This window comes from Pangasianodon hypophthalmus, chromosome 5, assembly GCF_027358585.1.
Source record: "Pangasianodon hypophthalmus isolate fPanHyp1 chromosome 5, fPanHyp1.pri, whole genome shotgun sequence".
Taxonomy (NCBI): domain Eukaryota; kingdom Metazoa; phylum Chordata; class Actinopteri; order Siluriformes; family Pangasiidae; genus Pangasianodon; species Pangasianodon hypophthalmus.
Window position 1 is genome coordinate 8,149,588 of NC_069714.1, and position 25,472 is coordinate 8,175,059.

The 25,472-nt window shown below is 37.7% G+C and overlaps 1 protein-coding gene across 1 annotated transcript in view; it reads left to right on the plus strand.

Moving 5' to 3' along the window:
• The window catches only part of kcnh3 (potassium voltage-gated channel, subfamily H (eag-related), member 3), a 135,449-nt gene that overhangs the window by 98,368 nt on the left and 11,609 nt on the right, over window positions 1–25,472 (plus strand). Inside the window, exons 8-10 of the mRNA XM_026947191.3 lie at window positions 1,403–1,768; window positions 9,053–9,252; window positions 10,908–11,157. Coding sequence (XP_026802992.1) covers window positions 1,403–1,768; window positions 9,053–9,252; window positions 10,908–11,157 — 816 coding nt within the window. The remainder of the gene's footprint in view (window positions 1–1,402; window positions 1,769–9,052; window positions 9,253–10,907; window positions 11,158–25,472) is intronic.

Consider the following 25,472-nt stretch of genomic DNA (forward strand, 5'->3'; position numbering starts at 1 on the left):
GATAGTGACAGCTGCACTGCTAACTCTGAACAGTTCAGTACCACAGACAGGGGCAGCAACTCTACTGCTGAAATGAAGGGATACTTTTGAGAATCAGGCTTCATAACTGCAGTGGGCATTTATTTCCATATATCCAAACCCACTTACAAGTGAGCCAGATCAAAGCATAGAGCTATCGATGCAGCCGATAGTGACACAAGTGTTGCAAGACTCTACAAAATGGCCAGAAATCAGCAGGAAGACAAATGAGAGCTGCAACTAAACATGAGTTTAGAGTAAATGCTAGTACTCAGAAGTGCTGCTCCTTTGTAGCAAACTAAAATTATGTTTTCTTAAGTCAGTGGTGAATAATTTGAAGTTTAGAGTCAAGTAACACAGGTAACAGTAACAAGCTTTGTCTTAAGCACTGGCAGAATGCAGATTATAGGCACGTTCTTGTATAACCTCTTTTGAAAGTGTCAATAGGACTTCATAGGCTTCAACAGTTTAGGACGCAGCTGACGTGCCATAAAAATATAAATACTCTGATAAAAATATATATTTATTCAGGTTCACTGTAGTGGTTAATTTAAATAAATTTGCAGTTGTTCCTTGATAATAGTATGCATGATAACTCAAGGCCAAAAATACAGAATGTTTTTAGTGAAACTTTATGTAATGGAGACATTCATGAAACTTACATTAACCCTTCTTAACATCTGACATAAATCTACATAAACATTTATAAAATGTTGTTGTAAAATTAATAAGCTATTATAACAAAAAAAGTGTTTATGTCGATTTTGGTGCTGCTTTGACATCACACCTAATACAAGTGGCAGATTTTTGTTGACATTAGTTGCGTTATGAAACTTTACAGACTATTATTATCTTAAAATGCCATGACAATTGACTTTGCAGAGTCATGTACATTTTCTCTGGCCAGTAAGTAAAGCAAGTCCCATAATTCTGATGAATACTTACAAGTAATTAAAAGTAAAGTATATTATAGTACATAATTTTTATAGTACTAAAAGTAAAGTAATTCAATTTTATAATGTATACAATATTTTATGAAATCCTGTGACAATATCATTACATTATGCGTGGGTGTATTTTCTCTCATGTTATGATTGATATGTCGCATCTTCAACATTACATGGGTCTGGCAAGCAAGAAATGTATTGAGCTACAGAGTCAGTAGTGATAACAGAACCTTACATAAAAAAGTATTTCACTTGAGTTTGATGTTATGTCAACTTGCGATAAAAATTGACTCCTGACGGAATAGGACTTAAAATGTTTATGTTTATGTCATTTGTCATGAAAACTTCTGTAAGTTTCATGTAGCCCTGCTTTTATGTAATGCATCATCATGTTTATTCTACCTTGTTCTCACGTGACTTCTTTCTTTTTCTCTCAGGCTGGCTGCATGAGTTGGCCAAACGTCTAGGCACACCATACTCCCTCTCTCCCCTCACATCCCTACTTCCAGAGTCACTGCGGCCCAACAACCTGGATGGTCTGAGTGGCAACGTGAGCCAGTGGAACTCCTCCAGCAGTGATATAGTTGGGCAGGACTCTGCAGCGAACTTCAGCCAGTGGAATGGGACAGGGGCGGGGTCAGGCGGCGGTGGCTCAGTACTTGTTGGTGGCCCCTCGGTGCGGAGCTCCTATGTGACGTCACTCTACTTTGCTCTAAGCAGTCTGACCAGTGTGGGCTTTGGCAACGTCTCAGCCAACACTGACTCTGAGAAGATCTTCTCCATTTGCACCATGTTGATTGGAGGTGAGAAAGCAATAGGGTTGCACTAGAACCTGATTTATAACCAACAATATGATGTCACTTTTGGTTCTGTAGACTAGCAGCAACACTGGTGGTGTGGCCCATTCTATAGGATTCCCCCTTCACCTCACGGGTTCCCATAGTGACAAGTGCCACATACTCGCACTTGTTTTGGTTTGTGTTCTAATCCTGTTTCCACCCCTTTCCTGTCATTGTTTTGTTGTCCGATTGTGTCCACCTGTTTTGTGTTAGTTCTTGATTCATTAGTCTGTTTATACCTTGTTGTGTCTGAGTATCCTGGTGAAGTCTCGTTTAGTGTTATAGTGCATTCCTGAGCCTTTCCTACTTTCCAAGATTATATTCCAAGTTTAGCTCCTCATCTGTGTTGCTGTTTATGATTATGATTTATCTGTGTTTGTTATTGCCTGCCTGTGTTTTGACTATGATTTGTGGATTACGGACAGTGGGTACCTGCACTTGCATCCTGCCTCATTCTCCCACATGTTACAGGGCACTTTAGAGAGGGAATGCCTACAACAGCCATATGTAGTGTTCTTCCAGCCTGAAGTGTTGAAAAGCATTCACTTCAATTGCCCATTCTAACCAGACTTTTCTGGAAGGAAAAACTGATAGACACGTTCCTGAGAGTCTTTGCACTGTTAATAAAAGGGCTGCAGTAACTGGCAAACTAGTGATGAAGTAAAGGAAAAGTCAATATGAAGTGTATTGTTAAGGTGTAGGGCCACCATGAACTGCCAGATCAGCTTCAGTAAAGGCCTCTCGAACTGTACTGGAGGCAAGAACACTGTTCTTCCAATAGATATTCCCTCAGTTGATGTTTTGATGATGGTTCAGAGTGCTGTCTAACACAAACCTCCAACATTTTCCATCAGGAAACATACTATAGACTTCACAATAATCAATTATTGTGTTTGAGTGTTTGAGTTTGTTGGTTTTGGAGAACACTGGACTGGTGTATGCAAGGCTTTAAGCAAAGCAAAACACATTTCTCTTTTCCATAATCTTATTAACTTAAAACTGTACAGTGGAACATGTTGTGTATGTGTGTCAGTGTGGTCATGTTCAACCCCTGTTATTGCCACAGAGCGGAAAAAATAATCATAACCAAATCAAATCTGCAGTTGTTGGACATTCTGTGATGTACTCTATTATACAGATGGCTTGCTGACTCATAGTTAGAGGGTGAAACCAGAAGCAGTTTTGTTGCTATCTGTAGCTAGAAGACAAGTCTATTAAAACACTGTTCACTGAGTACAATTAAATCTCTCTCTCTCTCTCTCTCTCTCTCTCTCTCTCTGTGTCCACTAGGCTGTAATTATTCACACTAGATGCTGTCCATAAACAAATATTCAGAAGGATTTCGAAGGTGAAGATATAAATTGTCTTACTTTTAAACATCCCTGTTTTCAGTACAAAACAGGAAACTACGAGAAGTAAATTAAAATGAACTAAGAAGGTTGTTTCACATATCCAGCTAAGCCCATCTGCTGGAGTTGCCTTGCATTATTATTCAAATTTAGCATCTAGATATCACATTCACACTATGAGCAATGTTGAACATTTCCTAAAACAATGCTGTCCATGATGGTCCCTTTTCATGTGATTGTGTTGCTAATTAAAGCTGCACTTACTGTGTGAAACACTTCTCACAAGTGCTCTTAAGATACGCTTTTAGGGAAATTTTGCTCTCAGATTCAGCCGTGTCAGATCTGTCTAAAGCTTTAATGGGGCTGTGGGGAAAGCTGCGTATGCTCAACATGTGTCTGGGGAAATGTGTGTGTTCTGTGCACAAATGCTTTGCCATGCTCTCTATGATCATTATTATAATTTGTGTTGGGAGGGCACTATGCAGTGTGGCGTGATGGTGTTTTATCGCCTGGAGTCGTTTGAATATTCAGTTAGCTCATTAAGTGCTCCCACCCCCTGGAGCTGGCCTCATGAATATGCAGAAGCATGTGCTTTTGATTCTTGCTTTCCACCAGTGACTAGTGAGGATCATGTCACCATCTGCTGTTACACAGCAAAAGTTGTAGTTGGTTTGCATACCACACCTTTGGGTGCTTTCTACTTTATTTCCTAATATCTTTTAGACTACATTTGTCTTTGCACATACTCAATCCCAGCATGCTGTACTTCATGTACTAGAGTACACTTCCCTAAGCAGCAGTGGCTATTAACCTCTGCACCTCATTCAACCACATTTGCATTTATACCATGCTTTCCTTTGACATCCATTCCAATTAAAGAGTGTTTCTTCTAACCACGCTTCCTATTAAGCCACATCATTTATTGATTTCACTTATCATGGGCCGTGCTCTGAGTGCCTTATTCTCAGACCATTTCAGCAGGCACAAAACCTTTATGTCTACAAAGAGTATAAAGCATTCATGCAGAGGCTAACTGATTGCTAATGGTTTAAAAAAAAAACAGTTAAGCACTCACTGTGCATGTATTCATTAATGTAAATTAGGAAATTGCCAGTACTGTGTGATAACCAATCCCTAGTCTGAAACTTAATATGCAAAAGACTTTCCCATTTGCTCTGACTAAATTTATTAAGGTTTAGATGGAAAAGGAAAAAGGGATGAAAGATGTCCCTTTGATTAAATAAGGGCATTTCTTTTGGAATTAAATAATGAATGATTGAAAAATCAATGAGCATTAAATAATTATAGAATATTACAGAGTGCAGTAAGTGTCCAGGTCTGTCCATGGAAAAGAAAAATAGCTACTCCTGTTCTACCAAGTTCAAGGTGAAGTCTCCACTCTGGAAAGACACATGACGAGCAGTAGCCCAGAAACAAGGTAGTAGTGTATTTGCTATAGGATACAGTAGGAGGAATAGTATACTGCAAGAGTAATCAGATAAAATACATAGTGGAATGTTGCTATAGGAGGAGTACTGTAGTATACTATAGACAGAATATATTGCTATAGTATGGGATACTGTAGGGTACTATATGAGGAATAGGATACTATAGGCAGAATATGTTGCTATAGGAGAAATATTGTAATATACTATATGAGTAATAGGATACTATATGAGGAATGCTGTATTATACTATATGAGGAATGCTGTATTATACTATATGAGGAATGCTGTATTATACTATATGAGGGATAGGATACTATAGGAGGAATACTGTAGTATACTATAGGAGGAATACTGTAGCATACTATAGGAGGAATAGGATACTATAGGAGGAATACTGTAGTATACTATATGAGGAATAAGATACTATAGGAGGAATAGGATACTATAGGAGGAATACTGTAGCATACTATAGGAGGAATAGGATACTATAGGAGGAATACTGTAGTATACTATAGGAGGAATAGGATACTATAGGAGGAATACTGTAGCATACTATAGGAGGAATAGGATACTATAGGAGGAATACTGTAGTATACTATATGAGGAATAAGATACTATAGGAGGAATAGGATACTATAGGAGGAATACTGTAGCATACTATAGGAGGAATAGGATACTATAGGAGGAATACTGTAGTATACTATATGAGGAATAAGATACTATAGGAGGAATAGGATACTATAGGAGGAATACTGTAGCATACTATAGGAGGAATAAGATACTATAGGAGGAATAGGATACTATAGGAGGAATACTGTAGCATACTATAGAAGGAATAGGATACTATAGGAGGAATACTGTAGTATACTATATGAGGAATAGGACACTATAGGAGGAATACTGTAGCATACTATAGGAGGAATAGGATACTATAGGAGGAATACTGTAGTATACTATATGAGGAATAAGATACTATAGGAGGAATAGGATACTATAGGAGGAATACTGTAGTATACTATATGAGGAATAAGATACTATAGGAGGAATAGGATACTATAGGAGGAATACTGTAGCATACTATAGGAGGAATACTGTAGTATATTATATGAGGAATAAGACACTATAGGAGGAAAGCTGCAGTATGCCATATGAGGAATATTATATTATAGGCAGGATATGTTGCTATAGGAGGAATACAGTAGTATAGAATAAGAAATGCCCTGGGCTTCAGATTCTTCCCCCTTGTGAGTCACACCAGTGAAAGCTAAACATGTTTAATTTTGTTACATTCTAATGTACAGCTTTTGTGTGGTTATATGCTGCTAAGAGTCTGAATGGATTAGGCAAAAATTGTCATTATTAAGTTTCGGTTATTGTACTGTTATAATGTTGAACGTTTTAATCAGCTGGAATGGAAACCTAAGACACATATTTAGGCAATGCTTATTTTTGCTGTATTGCAGATGTATCTACTCAGGACACCACTGTATTGTATTGGATCATATTGAAGTAGAATTCTGTGCATTTTTACACCAATATGAATTTGCTGCTACATGAGGAATAGACCACTACAGGACGAGTATGTTACTTTAGTAGGAATGCTAGTAAAGGATGAAGAGAAATATGGTATTAAAGAAGGAATAGGTGGAATGTGTTATTAGAGGAGGAATGGGAAAGTTTACTATCATTCAATCATTCATTCATCTTCAGTAATTTCATTAAATCAGGGCCACAGTGGCTCTGGAGCCTATCCTGGGGATTCAGCCGGGATGGGGTGGGATGCAAGTCCATCGCAGGGCACCATGCACACACACACACACACACAAACACACATACACACATACACACACACATTCACACACTCATTCACACCTAGGGGCAATTTAGCATATCCAATCCAGCTATGGACATTTTTGAGAGGTGTGTAGAAATCACACAGACACTGGGAGAACCTGTGAAACTCCACACACAGAAACAGTGGGCTACTAAAGGAGCGAATGGATTACTCAGGAAGGTTACTAAGGAATACTGTTAGCATAATGTTACTTTAGGAAGAATAGGCTACCATAAGAGGAACAGGCATTTGCTACTGCGTATAAAGGAGGAATACTTGACTAAGAGATTGACTACTGTAAAAGAGATCGACTATTATAGCAGAAATAAGATAGTGTTGTAGGAATATGCTATTAAGAAAGAGGAGTAGACTACTAAGGAAAAGTTACTATAGCATAAACTAATATAAGACAAAAAGGCTTCAAAGTAATAGGCTACTACAGGAGGAACAGGCTACTAAATAGTAGGTGTCTTTAAGAGGGTGCTATAGCAGGAATAGGTTAATATACTACAGTAAGAATAGCTACTACAGGAGGAATACTGTAATCCCGTACTATATGAGTAATACTGCACTGCTGCACAAGTATGCAGAAATAGGTAGGAGTTTTTGAACTTATTACAGTCCATTTATTTAAGTGTTTCCCTCTTCCGGTGTCTCTGCAGTATCCTTTGTATGGATTTCCTGCCCTCTAACACATCGGGCTCAATGGATCAGCTACTTATCCCCAAAGGTTAAATTAGCAAGTGTGAAGGAAATTGGGAAAAATTACTCTGAGTGTAAGGGATTGAGAAAAGTATAAAGTGGGGTATAATGAAGCGTACAATGCTCATGGTGCAGGAATAAAGTTCTATTTGAGATGTGAGCCTGAGAGAGGAGGAAGTGTTTCTGAGAGCGTGGGTCTGATTTTAGGATCATGTCCTCAGAGGCAGGCAGGAGGTGGAGAGAGCTCGCTGCAGCTGAGAGGGCGAGACACACAAACCAAAATTTCTGAATCTGCCACCACATGTGATCACTAGAGACCATTACTCTCCCATCCAGCTGACAGCTGCTGGGCCACCCACATGCAGGAATCACACACACACATACACACACACACACTTGCACGCACCCATTTTAGCTCATAGCAGGCAATGGAGCTACCACACAGTGTCATAAACATCCACATTATAACCAAAACAAGCAAGTACACACTGGTAATTATTGTAACACAGTCAATAGTAGCACATCACCTGTCAAGCACACACACACACACACACACACACACACACACATACACACACACCTCCAATTGTACTAATACCTGCAGCTCATTAGTCTGAGATCTATACACCTACTCATGTGTGTTCACTGATTTGAATAACAGACTACTGCTTTTCAACAGCTTTACAGCACAGCCAATTATAATAACCACAACTCAGAGGAAGCCAGACAAAATGAAATTCATGGTCAGAAGGTAGACTTTGAATGATTTCATAGTATCTTTTGAGTTCTCTCAATTGGTTGTTTGGAGGTGCCCAGAAAATACACTGATTGAAGTAAGAAAGCCATTTTCAATTTATTTACAGTTAGCTAACTGTAAAATAAATTCCACAGACCCCCTCAGTACGGATTCATTTCCTGAACATTATTTAAACACAATGTAATAATATTTTCTCTATTTTTGAAGCCACAGAGTTGTTTTTTCTTAAACTTTACACCCAACAGAACACTCAAGGTTCAGTTTGACCTGGACACCACTTTGAGAACCACTGAGCTAAATAAAGGCATAAAGAAATCATTTATGTCACACTAGAGCGGGCAGCGCAGTTTCTTTTGGTGTCTTTTTATTGCAGATTTTCTATTGCAGATAATCTATTGTTGAAATGGAATGACTAGAACTTGAAAACATCATTTGATTTAAAAAAAAAATGTTACAAGAATTAAGGATATACCAATTCAAGACTGCGTATTGCTAAAAGAGATGATACTGGTCTAAAATAATGAACTGGTATTGGATCAGATGTTACAAGTTTTCCATTCTGATCCACTAACTATCACTTTTCTGGACACCTGACCATCAAACCCATATGTGCTTGTTGAACATCCCATTCCAGATTTTGTCTCCCTTTTACTGTTATAATGTCCTCCACTCTTCTGGGAAGACTTTCCACTAGATTTTGGAGCGTGGCTATGGGGATTTGTGTCCATTTAGCAAGTTAGGTTGACTAATATTTCATAACTAACAGAACACAATTTGTTTTAAAGCATGGTGACATTTCTCAACAGGAACTTTGACTGTTGACTCAGTTACTGTGAGGATGTCAGTATTGGATCAGTATCAGATATTAGCCAGAGTCAGAGTACTGACATCAGTATTACATCAAGAATGGGATCAGCACATCCCTCCACTGCAATGCTTCAGTCAAACTGCTCTAAAAGTGTAAGGATTATGTGAGCAATATGTGGCTCGGTCCCTGTTGGATCCCTATCAGGATGATGATTATGATAATGATAATGCTGATTTCCAGAACACATGGAAGGGGGAGTCTTTTAACACAAGCCTACATGATTTGCCTTGTGGCACACTACCTACTGTCAGAATCTTACTTATCCCTGTCATATGTTTCTCTTCTCTTAGCGCTGATGCACGCCGTAGTCTTCGGTAATGTGACAGCCATCATCCAGCGCATGTACTCCCGCCGCTCACTTTACCACACACGCACCAAAGACCTAAAGGACTTCATCCGCGTTCACCGACTGCCCAAGGCCTTGGAACAGCGCATGCTGGAGTGCTTTCAGACCACGTGGTCTGTTAACAATGGCATCGACGTCAGTGAGGTGGGCTTCTCCGCTTTGTGTTCAGCACTTCCTGTTTCCAGTTCAAGAAAAACAGGATACAATTGAGTTTGGATTCAGTAGCACTTTGACCCCTCTAATCCCTTTAATGACCCCTCTATCCTATTAACATATATGAAAAATGAATTTAAATTCATTTCATTTCAAAAAAAGCATCATTACAATGTAGACAGTAGACTGGCATTACATAACTTTTCATTGCTCACTTTGTGAGAGCTATTCTGACCAATTTGTGCATGCCACGCTTTTAGTTCCTGTAATACAGCAGTTATGAAAGTTCAATTTGTGCAACAGATTTCACATTTTCAGCTCTTTTGTGCTTGGCATTTTCCTTCCTTTTGTAAAGTACTTTATTTTTCTACAGAAGATCACTGTCTATCACCATTACTCTCACCTTTTTCCTTCTATCACCTGTTCTCTATATCTCAGTCTCCCTTGTGTTCCCACATAATCAACTTTCCCAGCACCTCCTTTACCTCTATTTCATAAGGCTCCTTTAGTCTTCTCTAAAATCAAGCCACTGTCTTCATACCACTCTTTCACACATTCACATCAATCATTCTCCTGCCAATGGAGAAACAACTTCATTTATGCACAAATTACAGCTTATTATTAGTTTGAATGTTCAAAAATGAATGTCTGTTGTGTGAGGTGTATTGAAACCTCATTTTGATGATAACTTGTTAAAGGAAACCTCCACCCTGACACACACTGAATACAGTAAGTAGTAACAGTCAGGTTTTGCTATTAGCTCCTAAAAACAAAAGATCAAGTGTTTATTTTCTCACTCACTGTTTTCCATTGACATTCAATTTCATATTAATGAGAAATCCACTGTAGAAGTAGTGGAGACTGCACACATTGGACTCAACGTTCCAGAATACAAAGCAGCTAATACGAGTCACAGCAGAGACTCGGCTCGACTATGAGATGGCAAACACAGTGGTATTAACATGAAAGTGATGATCTGTTTGAGCAGAATGTACAGTTAAGGAGGTGACAACTAAAGTGCTGGACTAAAGGACTAAAGGACTAAAGCGCTGCTGCATCGCTGCCTGTAGGTAGAGACGACGCAAGGATTAATCCCACCAGTGCCACTACCAGTAAATCTTGGAGGCCATTAAAGATCACATGTTAATTAGGGTGGATATTTTTTCCTTTAATAAATGATATGGGAGCTGGCAGCAAATAATTTTAATGACGATCATACCTGAGAACAGGGCACTGTACTTTTGTTTATGGATTTTTATACATATAATCTTTGCAGCAGATTCTCTTTCCTTGTTGTATACTTATTTTATGAACTTTAAAAAATTAAGAACATCTTGTGAGTGTTCAATTTAGAGATAAAATGGTGCCGGGAAAATCAGTGAACTTCTCACAAAATAGAGGTGATTGAGTGCTTTTGTCTTCAGATTGAAAGGCTTTATGTACTGCGCATGGTTTTTAAACATTGTTCTGATAAAAATTGCCATACATATTCTTCACATTGTAATCCTAAATGTTATTATTGGATATTCTTTGTCTTCCTCTCAAACACCACACCACTTTCTCTCTTAAACAGCTACAAAAAAGCCTTAACTTTCTTAGCTGAAGTACTCATTTTTGTTGTTGTTCTCTCTCCGTCCTCCCCCCAGCTGCTGAAGGACTTCCCTGATGAGTTACGAGCAGACATCGCCATGCACCTGAACAAAGAGCTGCTGCAGCTGCCGCTTTTCGAGTCGGCCAGTCGCGGGTGTCTACGCTCGCTCTCGCTTATCATTAAGACGTCGTTCTGCGCACCCGGAGAGTTCCTCATCCGCCAGGGTGACGCCCTGCAGGCCATCTACTTTGTGTGCTCAGGCTCCATGGAGGTGCTCAAGGACAACACAGTACTGGCCATACTGGGTGAGAGAGGCTTTTCTCAGTCACACTACTGCAGACAGTCTAGCACATTACAGTAGAGTTTATCTAGAGCTCAGCTTAGCCCTCAAACCTCAAAATATCATTAACGATAAGATAAAAGAATGGCTCTAATCCTAACCTCAGATACCCACAGCAAAAAAAATATGCCATTCCTACTTTTTAAGGTTGTTTTTTTAAAGGAAAATACATTTTATCTTACAGGAATTAAGGATGTTTATTTGGTATTTAAGTATTTATTAGTGTTATAAATTTGAATAAAATAAAGAACTTGATATCACCAGGTTGAATGAAAGATCTTAATCAAAGTGTAGTCTGCGGCGCACGTATTTATGTTTATACTCTTAGAAGAAAAAAAAAACATATCTTTTTTTTAAATGGTTAATGGTTATAGCTGTTTAAATTGCTAGATTTAGCTTTTCTTTATGAGCACATGACAAAAGTGATATGTACTGAAATACTGAATGTGCTGCCAAAGCTTTATTGAATGTCAACACAAACTTCCAAAGTGTTATTACTCATCTTACACAATCATGGCACAAAGTGTTGCATAACTTATGCTATTAAATTATTAAACATAAAATCTGTATCTTGATAAATTATTAGCCTGTAGCTAAACGAAAACGGGCTGTAAGCATAGGATATGATTTTATCTCTTTGATAGAAATGAGACCGTGTGTACGTTGTTGGCATGTTTGTGATCACGCTTGTAATCATTCACATTTGCTTAACATTTACATGGCCTGGGATGTGTTCCTGAAAGATTAAGCACTTTTGCAGACTGTTTCAATATTCATTGATCTGGGAGAACTGGTGTAAGAAGCAAATATTTGATGGAGAGATGAAAAATGAACCATGAGGACAGTGATTTGTCTTCCCATAATCTATACAGGCACATACACACCTCACTGAACATGCATTATAGACAGAGCAAAGACGAATAATATGGAATGGAGGTTTGTGTGAATGCACACAAGTCAAGGAGAGTAGTAGAATAATTTTTCAGGTTAAAAGTATAAAACTGAGCTCGCTGATCTTTCACAAATCCACGCTTTTTCACTCTCAGCTGAAATGGACATTTAACAGTAGAGACATAAGTGTAAATGTGTTAATAGTAACACCTACAGATTAGAGAAGATCCTGTGTGGAAAGTAAAAGGGAGGTACAGAGAGAGAGAAAGGCAGAGACAGATGAATGCAGAAGTGTTGGCACCGCTGCTTTTTCAGAGAACACATGCCATATTTGTGGACTTATGAGTAACGATGCCAGCGTCAGCCAGACACTACTGCTGCTCCTATCAATCATCTGTCACAGTCAGTTTCTGACTCTTCACAGATTTTCCTAGTGTTCCAGATATGGTCTTGGATCCCGTAGTTGGATTTAATGATATACAATAACACCCTGCAACAATCTGCACATTATTCCTTTCACTCTGTACTTATAGAAAGTTACATATATAGAAAGTAGAAAGAGATTTTATGTACACACTAGAACTGTCGTTAAGATCACTGGAGAACAATGAACAGTTTTAGGGCTTTATCTAGAGTACACTGACTTTGCTACATGGTTTAACTACTTTCCTTCTGTAAAAATTTGCAACTGATTATACGCATTATATGTGATCTATAATATATCAGGTTCTGTACTGTAATTAGTCATTTATTCAAAAGAAGAAAAGAATTCGATCTTACTTAGCTGTTATAATTAAAAGATACTGTATAATACATTTGCAGCCATTTAAGCGTCTATTTAAAATCCCTCCCCATCTGTCACCTGAACAAAAATGCAAAGAGCCTCGAGGAGAAGTTCAAGCCATATACTATTTGTATGCTCATAAATGTATGCAGCTAAAGACACACTCGCACACATGCAGACATAAACACATGCAGATGCACACACAAACACACACACATCTACATTTCCATATTTTAACTGAGAGCAGAAACGTTTTGTGCATCAAGAATTATGTCTCAGTCTCTCACTCTCTCTCTCTCTCTCTCTCTCTCTCTCTTACTCACACACACACACACACACACATACACACACACACACAGAGGCACACACAAACACAGACTGTGATTTTACTAAACAAACCTCATCCACCCACCACCTCCTCTTGATGCTGTCTTGGAGGCACATAATTTTCGGCTCTACTGAACAAGTAACTGTCCCACTTCCTCCCTCTCTCTCTCTCTCTCTCTCTCCCAAAAGAATTCCCAACCCGAGCGTCATTTTCACACGGCTTCATTATGCTTATTAATTGAATAATTTATCTAGTAGTAGGAGCAGAACCCTGGCTGTTTGCTTTAACACACACCATGTGCACCATGATTGCATTCTGAATTCATTCTGTCCATGAAATTGCACAAATAAAGGCAAGAAGTTTCTTATCTTTTGTCTGTTTTAAAAAAAATGCCATTACATTTTGTAAACAATACTGTCAAGGCACCACACTATTTCTGAGCACAAAAATACTAATTATAATATATCTCACACCCAGAACTGACAGTTCAACCTTTCATTTTGTGGACAAAAGAATGAATATACAGTGTTTCTTATAATTATTAGGTGAAAGAAAGAAAAAAATCATTTTAAAGTCATTCACTGAGAGAAATTAGAGAAAACGATTACATCTAGCAAGGGTTCTTCAGTTGTTCCTTTGAGAAAGCATTTTAAGTTCTCTGTAGAACCAGATGACAGTGGTTCTCATTCAGCGAGCGTTCCATAAAGGGAAGCAGAATCCTTTTAGGAAGCTAGGAACCTTGAACTATCCAAAGAAACCATGAATTTTTGTAACTAACAACTTGATTTTTTCTCACAAACTGAATTTCCTGATACACAGATTTCATTTTGTGTCGCAAAATATGTACATTTCATGACTCATATAATTAATTTGGTTTTAGTCCAATGCAATTCTTTATTTAGGAGTTTGTAACAGCAGTGTTGGATGTTGAAGATGAAGATGGAGGTATGAATCAGATATGGAACTACATTTGTAATTTTGAGCTCATTCTTGCACCAACGAGAAGCAAAGTAAGAAACCTAAATGTCCTGCTACTGTGAAGAATAGAGTAAGCACTCATTATAATTCATAGAATTCAAATCATGACCTTAGTGTTGTACGCTTCAGGCTGGGTTCAGACTGAATGGCAGAATGACAGAAGCTAATAATACTAACGTCTTAAAATGTTCTCGATATTTCTAAAGAAACCTGACATAAGATGAAATCATAGGATCTTTATATACCACTCAGCTGTTATTAATCATGGGTTACTGCTGTGTATGAATTAATATCATCTTACACTCATTTATATAATATTAGATCTGTAAGGAATTACAGTGGTGCTTGAAAGTTTGTAAACACTTTAGTATTTTCTATATTTATGCATAAACATGACCAAAAACATCATCAGATTTTCACACAAGTCCTAAAAGTAAATAAAGAGAACTCAATTAAACGAATGAGAAAAAATATTATTCTTGATCATATTAATTGAGGAAAATGATCCAGTAGTATATATCTGTAAGTGGCAAAAGTATGTGAACCTTTGTTTTCTGTATCTGGTGTGACCCCCTTGTGCAGCAATAACTGCAACTAAAGGTTTCCAGTAACTGTTGATCAGTACTGCACATCGACTTGGAGTAATTTTAGCCCATTTCTCAGTACAGAAGAGCTTCATCTCTGGGATGTTGGTGGGTTTCCTCCCATGAACTGCTTGCTTCAGGTACTTCCACAACATTTCTATTGGATTAAGGCCAGGACTTTGACTTGGCCATTCCAAAACATTAACTTTATTCTTCTTTAACCATTCTTTGGTAGAACGACTTGTGTGCTTCAACAAACATGTGTTGTGAAGATGAACATGTGAAGATCACTCACACCTGATTGCCATCCCATTGACTGAAAACACCTGACTCTAATTTTACCTTCAAATGAACTGCTAATCCTAGAGCTTTACATACTTTTGCCACTCACGCATATGTAATATTGGATCATTTTCCTTAATAAATAAATGACCAAGTATACTATTTTTGTCTGTTTTGTTTAATTGAGTTCTCTTTATCTACTTTTAGGACTTGTGTGAAAATCTGATGATGTTTTAGGTCATATTTATGCAGATATATAGAACATTCTAAAGGGTTCCCAAACTTTCAAGCACCACTGTAATTATAAATATAAATACACAGTTGTAATGACTAAAGAGTAGAGTTGTGTGTGCTGTGTGTAGTCTGATCTCATGAATGTGGTGTGTACAGTATCCAGACATGCTGTGAAGGACATGAAAGACATTGAAGGACCTGCTCACACACACGTGTATGCAATCCTCTAGATTCTATTCACACTTTACATTCTCTCTCTCTCTCTCTCTCTCTCTCTCTCTCTCTCACACACACACACACACACACACACACACACACACACACAGGGCTGGCCATATGTTTGATGAAAAAAGGTATAATTTATACATAACATAAATGACCTCTGACACACCCTGAAGATTACTAATTCATCAAAGTCATAGATAGGAAATTCCCATCACGCACACACACACAGACACACACACATAAACTCACAGGGCTGGCCACATGCTTGATGAAAAAAAGGAATACTTCATACATACATAACATAAATGACCTCTGACACACGCTGAACATTACTAATTCATCAAAGTCATAGATAGGAAATTCCCATCAGGTGCACACACACACACACACACACACACATGGTCTAAAAACTGACTGCTCAGCTTCCATGTGGCCCCTGATGGTTTTTTAAAGCTCTTTAAATGATAATTGGAATGGTAAAGAGGGAACTGCAATTCAGAGAAGAGCGCTCGCTTCTTTTCTGATGCTTTTCAGGAACCCTCAAAGCAATTTCTTTCCTTGGTCTATTCACTGGACTGATAGGTTAACATTCAAATTAATTTTAAGAAAACAATATATTAAAATATTAAAACAATAAGATTTGTTATTATTAGTAGCAGGACAGGAGCTCACACATGATTTCATACTCGCTAGTTCATAACACCATTCAATTTGTACTGAAAGTTATGAAGATGGAATGAACATTAGGCTTAGAGGTAGCATTAGTGTTTATACCTTATTTTCATTCCATCTTCATAACTTTCAGTACAAATTGAATGGCGTTATGAACTAGCGAGAATGAGGCCTCCATCATAAGACGCAAATGAACGTTTGCGTCTTATGATGGAGGCAGAAAACACTGAAGAACTGGTACTTCATCACTATACTTAAGTATCGTCTTAGTGGACTTACTTTATCTGAGTATATTTAAGAGCTGATAGTTCTATTACATGAGTATATTTTCTCAAACATCATGACTTAAATAGTTCTCTTGTGCCTGGTTACTGATTCAATCAGTCACCTTTCTGTGCACTTCGTATCATTACCACAACCAATCATCACAAACAATCATTTTTTTGATTTCATTTGATTTCATACAGAATCCTGAAGTTTAATCCTGAAGTTACCTAAACTTTGGTAACTTTTGATACAAATTCGGTTATGTTAAAAGCTATGAATTATCAAACCAAGTCCTAATTTTATTTAAAATCCTGTACTTTTTACACTGAAAAATGTAAAGCCATACATAAAACCAAATGTACACAAATTAAGAAGAAATTATACAGATTTAAAAAAAAATATGATTTATATAAACCATTCAAGTAAATGAATCTCACAAAGCGGAGCACTCATCTATAAACATACCCCTGATGACTTTGGCTTGTATTTCCTGATACTTTGCATCATGTCAACATTTGGAAGAAATCAACCATAAGAAACTAATAGCAAGTATTTAGGGTTTTTTTCTGAACCATGCTGCAGTGTGGTGACAACACGAAAAAGACATCTAAATGGTGAAATGTTAACCTGCAAATAAGGTGAGCAAGTTGTTTACAAAGAGTTATTTGATTGTATAAGCAGCTTTCTGATAGTTTCTGAGGTAAAAATTTGATTATGGTTCCATTGAGTTTGGTTCAGTCTTGTCATCTGATCTCCTACTGCGATTATGTGCTAAGCAATCGTTTTCATTTAACAGTGTATATCTATTTATTGTGTAAATATTTCACTTTTGAAATTTTCTGTTTTTTGTAAAATTCATTTTTCATACAATGCAGCGTGAAATGATGGGGTTCGAGTGCTATAAAATCACACATACCAGGCAGACTGTGATTTCTCTTCACTTTGCGCAGTATAGCCGAGCTACACTAAAATTCAGTTATCCAGAAAGCTTTTTTCAATATTGTCTTCTCAATATTCTCTTTCTATACATAAGTGGATGATCTTCTGTGCTGGCTTTATTCATGTAGCTCTGTGTGCATTCCTGCTGAAAAGCATTAGTTATTTGATTCAGTCTTCGAAGGTCATTAAACTCAGTTATTGTACACCAGTTTCTGTTTTTTGGCTCAACATATAGAGGACCCGTGGGCGAAACTCCAAACAGCCTTTCAGAGTTAAGCGGTGTGAGTTCCTCTCTCTAAGTATCTGCGTTTATAATGAGTGGCTCATTTTGCTTGTTTTATTATGCGTGGGTTGGTTTATGGCAGCCTACTTCACTGCTTAAAATATATGTGAGACATAATATGTGGTGTGTTACTGACCAAAACTGTGAGGATAGATATAAATATCTTTTATCTACAGCTACTAATGTCTACTTGATAGGATGTGGGGTAAATGCAGAGAGTTCAGGTAATGTTCAGTAAATTAAGCTGCACTGTGTTGATAATGTTGGTCCAGGGCTAACTGGACTAATCTTTACCCTCACCACTTACATAAACATTAAGGAAAACTGTGTGTTCACACTTGAAAACAAATCGATGGAGGAACAATATTGACACCTACCATGCTGTCATCACCTGTGAACGCAGGTTGTTTCAACACTGGTATGATCATATAGTACATACTCTATAATGTTGAACAATGTTCCCTGTTTGTGTCATCGTGTTTAGCAAGCTGGAAGTCTTAAGGCCTCAGCATACTTCATGCAGAGATGACGTTCAGCTGGCTTCCATAACAGTATGACAATTGCAGAGCAAACGGACGACACGTGGAGGCTTTGGATAAACATGTTACGCAATCAAAAATCTATGATTGGAGAATTCATAAGTGATGGCCAATAATAAACCACAGAGAATAGGTGAGCTTGTAAGCTCACAAAAGTGGATTCGTTCACGCAATCATTGCATACGTCATCTCCACAAGTATGCTGATGCCTTTACCAGAGGATTTCAATCAAATCTCACCCAGGCCACACCCAAACAGCTGTCGGTCGATTAAAGAATTTAGCTGAATATTTTGCAGTGTATGTTTTCCACCTTAAAGATTCTCTCCAGGTGACTAATAGTTTGTGAGTTCAAAGCCCAGAACCACCACAAAACTGTGTTTGATTGATAAACAAGACCCATAACCCTGAACTGCTCGGCTCTGTGCTTGGAGTGTATTCTGCCTCACTTGTAAAGTTCTTTGCATGAATATTTCTATGAAATGAATTCATGTAAACACTGAGGACTGACAGTGGCCTTTTAGGAATAAAACCATTAATCCGAATTTCCTTTCTTTTTCTTTTAGCCAAGTTACAAGTCTTGTCTAAAGTATAAATTTATATTTAACTTTGACAATGCTCAATTTCCTATTAAATTTCCTGTTGGAAAAGCCATTAAATCAGTCAACCTGTCATCTGATGTTGTGCTGGTTTTTTTTAAATCCTTTTTTTTGTCCAGCAGGTAATATTCACTGATGGAGTTATTATACAGGCCTTTGTATTCAGGATGCTGTATTAAACTTATTAATAGCACTGACAAAATGCCAAAGCAACACCAATACTTTGATGAATGATTAATGATCATCCTCTCAGATTAGACATGTTTTTGCAGAATTTTTCACAACAGCCATTTTTACTTAGTTTCAATGCCTTCATAAATGGTTTACAAGCACATTTTGCCTCTGGCAGATTAATGAGGCATAGGATCCCAAATTATTCATGAGATTTAACTCTACCTCACGCCCTTAGTTGTTTTCAGCAAACAACAGTATATGCACTTACTGGGTTTCTACAAACAGGGTTGACCATGAACCCTTTCAAGCAAGCCTAGGGCGAGAACTGAGACATGTCTTAAGGCAAAAAGTGAAAAGAAGTGACAGTGGGGAAGAAATACCACACAAACATACCAAATAGTAAGACTGATCTTAGTTCTGAACAGTTGAACACCTTTATGTTTATGGATTTCTGTTATTTGTGATACATTACAGTTTGGGATTTTACTTTATTGCACATCAACAGAAGAAACACAAATACATGAAGAATATTGTAAGGTATAGCCTCTGCAAATAAAGCATCTTTCTTCCACAGACATTAAAGTTTCATTTACAGCTTTTGCAGAAAGCTGAGTGTATTTACATTATATTTCACAAATGCCCCCCCTGTATACTGTAGTTCCTGTGGCTTGGTTATAGATAATGGAAAACTCCTTTTTACAGATGTGTGGCAGTGTTTTACATTTCTTGTCTGCTAAGTGTGAGTGTGGATAGCTTGACCTAGAATGGATTTTTGACCTAGAGCTGTCAGAGGCAATGGATTTGTTTTTCATTTGGCTGAAGGAAACATTTTCACTGTAACCAACTTCTCAGTTCCTGCTGCAGTTATTTTTTCCTCTCACTCCCTCTGCTTGTGCAATGCTGGTTAGATGACCGTAGCAGTGAAGCACACATGCTTTTATACACACATGCCGTGCCATATAAAGTACTCAGTACATTCTTGGAAATATCTCAAAATTTTAAGTATGTTCCCCTCTGAAAGATCAACAGGTTTGTGTTTTTGCTATACACTGAATACATTTGAGTTTGAGATAAAAAGATGAATATGAGACGATAGATCACAATTTCATTTTTCATTTTTCCCTGATATTTACATCTAGATGTGTTAAATAACTTAGAATATGACACATAGGAACGGATAGTCTTAAAGTAAATTAAAGTAAACAACACTTAATATTTGGTTGCATGTCCCTTGCTTGCAATAACTGCATCAAGCTGGTGACCCACTGACATCACCAAACTGTTGCATTCTTCTTTTGTGATGCTTTTCCAGACTTGTACAGCAGCTTCTTTCAGTTGTTGTTTGTTTTGGGGGGTTTCTCCCTTCAGTCTCCTCTTCAGGAGGTGAAATGCTGCTCAATTGGGTTAAGGTCTGGTGATTGACTTGACCAATCTAAAACCTTCCACTTTTCCCCCTGATGAAGTCCTTTGTTGTGCTGGCAGTGTGTTTTGAGTCATTGTCTTGCTGCATGATGAAGTTCCTCCCAATTAGATTGGATGCATTTCTCTGTAAATTGGCAGACAGAATGTTTCTGTAGACTTCTGAATTCATTCTGATGAGTTACATCATCAATAAAGATTAATGAGCCCGTTCCAGAAGCAGCCATGCAAGCCCAAGCCATGACACTACCTCCACTGTGCTTGACCGATGAGCTCGTATGTTTTGGATCCTGAGCAGATCCTTTCTTTCTCCACACTTTGGCCTTCCCATCACTTTGGTAGAGATTAATCTTGGTTCTTGGTTGTGGTTCGTCTCTGTATTTCTTTGTGAATTCCAATCTGGCACAGATTGTCCTACATCTTTCCACCTGAAAGACGCACAGCCAAATACCTGCCCCCAAAGTTCTAGCACAGGGCTTCACACAAGGCACAGGCATCCCAAACATTATGCCACCCTTGTTAATAGGTTGTCAATGCACCAATGGTGGCACTTCTATTTAGGTCTCCTATTTAGCACATGTAATATGGTTTGACAGGCAGCCCTGAATTCTTATTGAATGTGCAGTACGTGTTTCTCTCAACCGTGAGATTAATCTGTGCAGTGGAGAACGATGAACCCATGTGACAAAATGACAAAACAGGTTTGGGCCCATTAGTTCCAGTGAAGGGAAACTGTAATGTTCCACTTTGTGGCAACAGTTTGGAGGAAGACCTACATATGGGTGTGATGGTCAGGTGTCCACATACCTTTGGCCATATAGTGTATTAGAGGAGAATCTAATTATATTGGCCAAGAAACCAAATCTGGGGAGAAGGTAGACATTTTAACAAGCCAATGATCCCAAACATACAGCCAAAATAACTTTGCATGACCTAGCCAATCTCCTGACTTGAATCCCATTTAAAATCTGTGAAGGATTGAAGATAGTTTATTCCACTGTGAAGAATTGAAGATAATGGGCCAAAAAAAGTGAACCACAATACTGCAGAAAGCTAATTACTTCTTACCGTAGACATCTTGAAGCTGTAATTACCAACAACAGCAAAGTACTAATATTGGTCATTTGTGGTGGTGTCTGAATACTTTTTTTCCATATCTTTGGTTATGCTTATGAATATATACTTTGTCATTATGTAGTTCCATTTGAAGTCGATATATGCACTTATATGCACACACACCCACACACATATATATATATATATATATATATATATGGAGGTGTGTTAAATAATGATAAAACAAAATGTCTGAATATTTATTTGTCCTCACTGTATATAATTCAAGCTATCTAAACAAAAAAATGTAAATAAGAGCATATGAAGAGCTTCCAGATAGGAAGAAGTTAATACATATGCGCACACATGCACCACATGGCCAAATAAATAGTAATGAGTGCCATTTTAATGGTAAATAAAAATGACTGACTGTTTCCACTCTGTATTTTGTGCCCCCGGGTCATGAAGACTTCTACTGCACAGCTTATAACTGTGTCATATCAATATGTAACACATTATCATCTGCGTTCATTTACATAATTACTAGCCAAAATATTTCGCTTCCCTCATACAAGAGGTCACCATTGCAGGTTAGTTTCTTAATTGCAGTTTTCCATCATCAGTAAATGATTCTCACAGGCTTATGAGTCTAGTAAATGTCAGTGTTAAGATGCTCAAAGGTCATGACTCAGCGTGCGCGTGTGTTTGTGTGTTTATCCCCAGACGGCAGGGCCGCATCGGTCTGTTCAAATCAAATGCTGGCATACTGCAGAGGCACATCCTCCCTTTGCACTTAATAATTGATTGCCACTGCATTATTAAAGCACTTTGATTATTAATACAGGCTGGCACATGAAGGGGAGAGCAATATATCCACACACACTCACACACATGCACGTCAAACGTGAGAGAGGGAAAGAGAGAACATAGAGAACAGGCTGAGATAAACACATCAATATCACTTCCACAGACAGTGCTTTCTCTCTTAAAGACCCACACACGCACATCTCGCTGCCAAACACAGGAACACAGGAAGCTGCCAGGCACACACAAACTGAATGCAGCTACAGAGACGTTGTTTATAGGAACACATGAAAATTACACAGTGGAATAAATTGTCTCGACTCCTGTGTACAACTATATATATATATATATATATATATATATATATATACACAACTGATCATCCCAGTTACGTCTGGAGCTTTCTCATAGTGGTACACACACACACACACTCTTGCAGTTGTAAAAAGAATCTGTGAAATGGCAGAGAAACGTGCTGGAGTAAAACATGAAAGAACATCACAGTGTCAACATCAGCAAATAAAAATCTGAATAATACAGGCACGACACATGTACATACTCCAAAACACACACTCAAGCCCCAGTTATTATTTACTGATAAATTTGTCATGCTAATATTTTCATTGACTTGTACTTTTTGACGAAAGACACAATGCTGCTGGAGGCAAATTACTGTTTTGGGAGAGTTTAATTTTCTTAATTTACTTCCTTTACAGAGCTGCAGAGATTTATTTATATAGCACAGTAGAACCCTGATAAGAAAAAAAAAAAACAATAGAAACAGCTCGCCTATTCAATAAACAGGTTTTAAAGGCGTTTTCCACACAGCAGGAGAAACTATTTTATTTCTTAAATCAGGTTTTCAAATTGTAGATCACAGGTGATCAAATCTGATCACGGCAATGATGTGTGTGTGTACGCTGAGTAGTGCAGGATGGACAACAGTGACAAATTTTCTGATGTCAAGAAACTTAATCTACTTTGAGTAGTCACATCTCAGAAATCTGATTTTTATGTGGCTTGAATCGATCGGAAAAAAAAATCTAATTTCATATGTGTTTTACAGAAAATCTTGCCTGCTCACAGAACAAATTCCAAACAAATAGGATTTGAACATTTGAACATAGCCCAGATGTTTTTAACCCCTTATACTCCAGATTTCCTTTCATCAATCTTGTACCTCCACAGCTTTTCTATTAGTTTCACTGCAATTACTGAATAATTAATTCATAGTACTTACTGAATATGCTTTAGTGAGGTGAATAACTGAATAATGGGCCTGGAGATGTAGTCAGTGGTGGTGTAACTCTGAGATAGTCTGGGAAGGAAGTCCAGAAACACCCCGCAGGCTAATGTCATTTTTTACTATACAGATATCAGGGTTATTATATAAATGTGTACAATAATACTCTGGCCTTTTATTCCTGAACATTCCACGAACAGAACACACAAGGTCCAAGTTGTCATTATTTGTGGACTGACTTGTTTTTGAGTTATTGAGGTTTAGATTTAAACTCATTCATTTCAACTGACCAGTCAAACAGGCTAATAACTATAAGAGCTTAATAATCCATGCGTTCCAGACTTCAGCCAGTCATCGACTGCAAAAAAATTGCATCCAGGTATTACAAATATTCCTAATAGTTATGATTATGCTAGTTTGTCCAGTTACTTTTGAGCCTGTGAAAATGGAGGGACTATGTAAAATATGGCTATAATTCCTAAACGGTTAATGCAATATTTTTTGTTAAACCCATTGAATTAAAGCTGAAAGTCTACATTTCAATCACATCTTGATTGCTTCATTTCAAATCCATTGTGGTGTATAGAAGCAAAATTATAAAAATTGTGTCACTGTCCAAATACTTATGGTCCTGACTGTATATAGTACTGTGTTTATAATGATAGTTCTGGAAAATATATGCCTTCAAAATCAATCATCAGTCTAAAAGAGCAGGTACACCAGAAAACACCATTTCTATTCATAAAACTAAATGCAATGAAATGTTCCAGTCATAAAGTTTAGTTTGAGGTCTACAGGGATATGGGATGTTTGTTGCCACTGAGACACATTTTGAATGTTGTAAACAAATAATTTTTTACCACTGCTGCTCTCTTCAGCCCTAAAGCTCACTCACACAGACAGACACACACAAACAGACACACACAGACAGACACACACAGACAGACACACACAGACACACACATACAAACACACGTGCGGCCAATCAGCTGTCGAGTGTCTGAAGGAGACATGGAGAGTCATGGTTGTAATTAAAGTTGTCATGCGTAATGGCTTTCTTCATCTACATTGATAACTTACTCTTACAGCCCAAACAAGCGAGAAAGAGAGAGAGAAAGAGAGAGAGAGAGAGAGAAAGAGAGAGAGATGGGGGAGCTTATTACAGTGGCCTACTGTTTATTAACGTCTTTCAATCCAACTCTCATCTCTGGATGTAACAAACACATCAGTCCACTGTGCCATCGTCTCTATACTGATCAGAGAGAGCAGAGGCTCATGGGAATTTCAGAAAACCTTATTTAGACATCTGCAACAGAAAACACTCCTCTGTCTTCCAAATACCTCTCTCCTGTTTGGTTTTCCTTTTTCCTGCAGTGAGGTGTGCTCTTAAATATAAATCATGTTCTCTCTCTTTCCCTCTCTCTCTCTCACACACACACACACACACTTTATCTATGCCTCCCAACAAAACTATACACACGCTTGGCAACCATACACACAGTCAGCTATTTAGAAAAAAACAGTCACTCACACTGTGTCTTTTCTATCAGTGAGACACACACACAATGAAGATGCTCTAATGCTCCGCGTGTGTGTGCGCCACAGAGAGTGTTTGATTCGATTTGACACAAACACCAGCTCAGACTACAGGATATGTTATTGCTTTCACAGTCCCCATGCACCACACCAAAGTGCTTTTTGATCTCCTTTATCCCTCTCTCAGTGTCTCAGCTACAAAACTTTAGTTTTGTACAAAACCTTTCTGCTTGTTATTTTTTTTTATTTTACTTTAATCCTCATCAGTTTTTGAGCTCATTTAGTCAGACATACTGTACATGCGATATACATGCTCATTTAATGAAACACATTTTGTAGCAGAATCAAGTATAACATGCTGTATTTAGAGATTATGATTCTATGGTTGAAATAAGTGAAATAAATTGTCCAGAAGTACACCCTTCAGGAGTTAATCAATTTGTTA